At 43.0% G+C, this 3787-nt stretch overlaps 1 protein-coding gene across 1 annotated transcript; it reads right to left on the bottom strand.

Moving 5' to 3' along the window:
• Nucleotides 1-2459: 2459 nt before the first annotated feature.
• LOC136666496 (rhodopsin) lies at nucleotides 2460-3524 on the bottom strand. Its single transcript, XM_066644701.1, has one exon. The coding sequence runs from the start codon at nucleotides 3522-3524 to the stop codon at nucleotides 2460-2462; it is 1065 nt and encodes a 354-aa protein (XP_066500798.1).
• Nucleotides 3525-3787: the final 263 nt, after the last annotated feature.

The following is a 3787-nucleotide window of genomic DNA, read 5'->3' as shown; positions in this document are numbered from 1 at the left end:
AGAAGAGTGTAGAGGCACACTATCCAAGCTGCTTGAAATCTAGTGTTAAGTTTCCACAATCAATGATGGTTTGGGGAGCCATGTCATCTGCTGGTGTTGGTCCACTGCGCAGCTGTCTACCAGGACATTTTAGAGCACTACCTGCTTCTCTCTGATGACAAGCTTTATGGAGATGCAGATTTCATTTTCCGGCAGGGTCTGGCACCTGTCCACACTTGCAAAAGTACCAATACCTGGTTGAATATTTACAGTATCACTGTACTTGATTGGCCAGCAAACTCGCCTGACCTAAACCCCATAGATTGCCAAGAGGAAGATGAGAGACACCAGACCCAACAATGCATACGAGCTGAAGGTTGCTATCAAAGCAACCTCGAGGTTGGATTTTTAATATATAATAGTCTACGAACATAGCCACGGGAGTATATTTAAAGGTGGCATACATTGCTAACATTAAATGCCTCGCAGCGCCACAGGATCATAAACCAAACTTTGTAGCAGAAAAGTGAAAATTGAACTGGTGATTTTATACTGTCCATTTCTTGTTGAAATTTCCCCAAACACAAAAGTACACTCTAATATTCCTTATTCCAGTCCACATTAAAAAATGATATAGTTACTTAGTGCTAAGTTTCTTCAGTGTTTCAGTTTCACCTTAAAACCCGCATATTTGACGTTATAAGATGACACAGTGCGGCAGCTGTTACAGAATTCATGTAGGAGGGCCCTTATGAAAACCATGCCTTTTTTGAAGTAAAGTTATCAGAAATCTGTTCTCTATATAAGATATTTCTCATTGGCAAATTGTTGTAAGATTATTGTTTTGACATTATTTATTTGGTTCAAGTAAGTTTAAAAAGTGAATTTATCTGGCTATTGACAAAAACAATTGAAAAATCACTTGAAGTTAGCTCTCGATGCAGTGAGACCATTACAAGTGACGTTTGCTTGAAATTATTAATGTCAAAAATATTCAAATAAATTCAATAATAAAGCAATATTAGACCTATCATGAGCCTAAACATAATTGTGAAGTCAACATTTTCTGCAGCTGTGAATAATGTAACTAATGTGACCAATCACAGAACAGTGCAGGTAAAGTTGTCAAGGTAACTGGATAAGAAAAATAAAAAAAGATTGTGTTAATATCTAGAATGTAACTGAATAAAATTAGATTAACAATATTTTTAAGTAATTAAAGCTTGAGTAAAGCTATAATATGATTATGATTTGACCACACTCTTTTGACAATACACTATTTGACTTAGTATGTGTATTTGATAAATTATAAAACTATTAATATAGCAACTTTAAATAATTATTTAATATTCATCTCCTATTATATCTTAGTGCTTGTTGTTTAAAAAGCAATGGCTTTAATTGGAGTACTAAGCTAAGGTTTTACACGGGTGAATGGAAAATCTCCATTACCATAAAGATAGCAAACACCACTATGTTTATGTAAGAGTATTTAAGCTCCTGTTCATCTTTCCCTGAGACAGTAAATATATAATGATAATCTGCTTAACTATCATTTGACACACTGACCTCAGGTAAGATTAACCCTTCAGTGCTTATCCTACATCATCCATAGTCATAACTACCTGAGACATAATTCCTCAAATTCCTTGGGTTGTTCTTAATCCAAGGTGACTGTCACTTAGATATTAAACTAGGATAGACCTACTCTTGCCATTGATTACAGCTCTCCTATAAGTACCTTAAGGCTTTTCCCCCTTTTTACATGTTATATATAACGTATTCTCTTTATTGTCTGTGTACTTGAAAAACATATTGCAGTATTATAAAAGGTGTGCTCAGGTAAGCAAGCTGTACTCAGAGCTTTCTAGAGATGAGATTAAATGAAACTAACAGTAGTCAGTGTTCAGTAAGAAGTTGAATAATTTCATACACCACATTGGACATCTGATTTCAGATAAGTCTGTTTTTATTTTATCATTTGAAAACACTAGTTGGACACGTCCAGTTAACAGTGCAGCCTCAATTAAAACATGAACAGGGCAAGTAATTTGCAAAGTGCATTTTATTTTTTACATTGCCTTGATTACATGCCTCTACAATCACAACAAAGCCAGTAACATTAAGAGTCCAACGGTAAAAGCGCTAAGATGTTTGTGTACTTCTCATCAAATCTGAAAAGAAAATAAATAACAAACCACCTTATGCACTGTTACGTTGGGCTTTCTGAATGTACAGAAACAACTCGGACGAGGGTCGTCCGATCTCTCGACTGTCTTTAGTTTGGACCAATTGGGTTTGGTAGAAATACAAAAAGGTGAGATGACAGAGACATTACTTTTGGGATTGGTAGCGGTCGCTTGCTTCTCTTTGCTGAAGTCTTCGTCATGGTCTCGGTTGCCGTTGCGCGAGGAGCCTGGCGGGTTTTTCGAGGTGGAATGTGTTTGTGAGTGTGCGATTGGCGGATGACCGGTGCTGCTTTATGCTGGGGACACTGAGCTGGAGGAGACAGACGAGGCCTCGGTCTTGGAGGCAGTGGTGGAGGCACCCTCCTCTTCTTCGAATGGGTTCTTGCCACAGCACAGGGTGGTGATCATGCAGTGGCGGAACTGCTTGTTCAAGCAGATGTAGATGACAGGGTTGTAGACGGAGGAACTCTTGGCAAAGAAGGCCGGGAGGGTCATTAAGACTGGTCCAAAATCAGCGCCCTTGTGGGTGAAGATCCACCAGGCAGTGCCGGCATAGGGCAGCCAGCAGAACAGGTAGGCAAGGAACATGATGATGACCATGCGGGTGACCTCACGCTCAGCCCTCTGGGTGGTCTCGGACTCCTGCTGCTGGGCGGCAGCCTCCTTGACGGTGCAGACCAGACGGCCATAGCAGAAGGTGATGATGAAGAGTGGGGTCAGGAAGTGGACACTGAACATGTAGATGACAAAGGACTCATTATTGAAGCCCTCGGCGCGGGTGTAGTAGTCGATACCGCAGGAGCACTGCATTCCCTCGGGGATGTAGCGGGACCAGCCAAACAGGGGTGGGACGACGCAGGCCAGTGCCATGACCCAGGTGAAGGCCACTCCCATGATGGCATGGTTCTCTCCGAAGCGGAAGTTGCTTATGGGTTTGCAGACGACAACCCACCTCTCAATGGACAGCACTACCAGGCACCACAGGGAGTTTATACCACCGAAAGTGGCGAAAAAGCCCTCCAGATTGCAGCCCAGGCGCCCGAAGACGAAGTAGCCGTGCAGTGACGTGTACATCGTGGTAGTGAAGCCGCCGAAGACCATGAACAAGTCGGCCACAGCCAAGTTCAGCAGGATGTAGTTTAGGGGCGTGCGCAGCTTCTTGTGCTCGATGGTGACGTACAGCGTGAGGAAGTTGACGGGGAAGCCGGTGATGATTAGGAAGAACATGTAGGCAGCCAGGCAGGCATAGGCCCATGGTGCCACCAGGTAGTACTGAGGATAATCATAAGGACTCCTCACCATCCCGGTGGCATTGGACATGGGCACATAGAAATACGGCCCCTCTGTACCGTTCATGGCTGCGGTTGAGTGCTGGCGGTGCCCCTGCTGAGGTGGTCTTTGGCTTTGCCGGAGGAACAAGTCAGGACCGAGCTACAGAGGAACAGTGAGTGAGGCCCTATGCTTTATAACGAACCCAGGATTACTGCCGCTTTCCAGGCTGTCAGCACAAAACGATTTAGGGCACAGATAATAAAATAATCCCATCGTTGCTCTGCATATCTAGCAACTCATCAAGTTATTAAGGTTACCTGTCCATCCAGGTGCTTGGTCCAATTCTC

The sequence above is a fragment of the Hoplias malabaricus genome, chromosome 14 (assembly GCF_029633855.1).
Source record: "Hoplias malabaricus isolate fHopMal1 chromosome 14, fHopMal1.hap1, whole genome shotgun sequence".
Classification (NCBI taxonomy): Eukaryota; Metazoa; Chordata; class Actinopteri; order Characiformes; family Erythrinidae; genus Hoplias; species Hoplias malabaricus.
Note: the sequence above shows the minus strand (reverse complement) of the source record. Positions and strands in the feature narration are given on the sequence as shown.

What these genes read in the sequence shown, in the direction of transcription:
- LOC136666496 (XM_066644701.1), bottom strand. Translation starts at nt 3,524, where the DNA reads ATGAACGGTACAGAGGGGCCGTATTTCTATGTGCCCATGTCCAATGCC.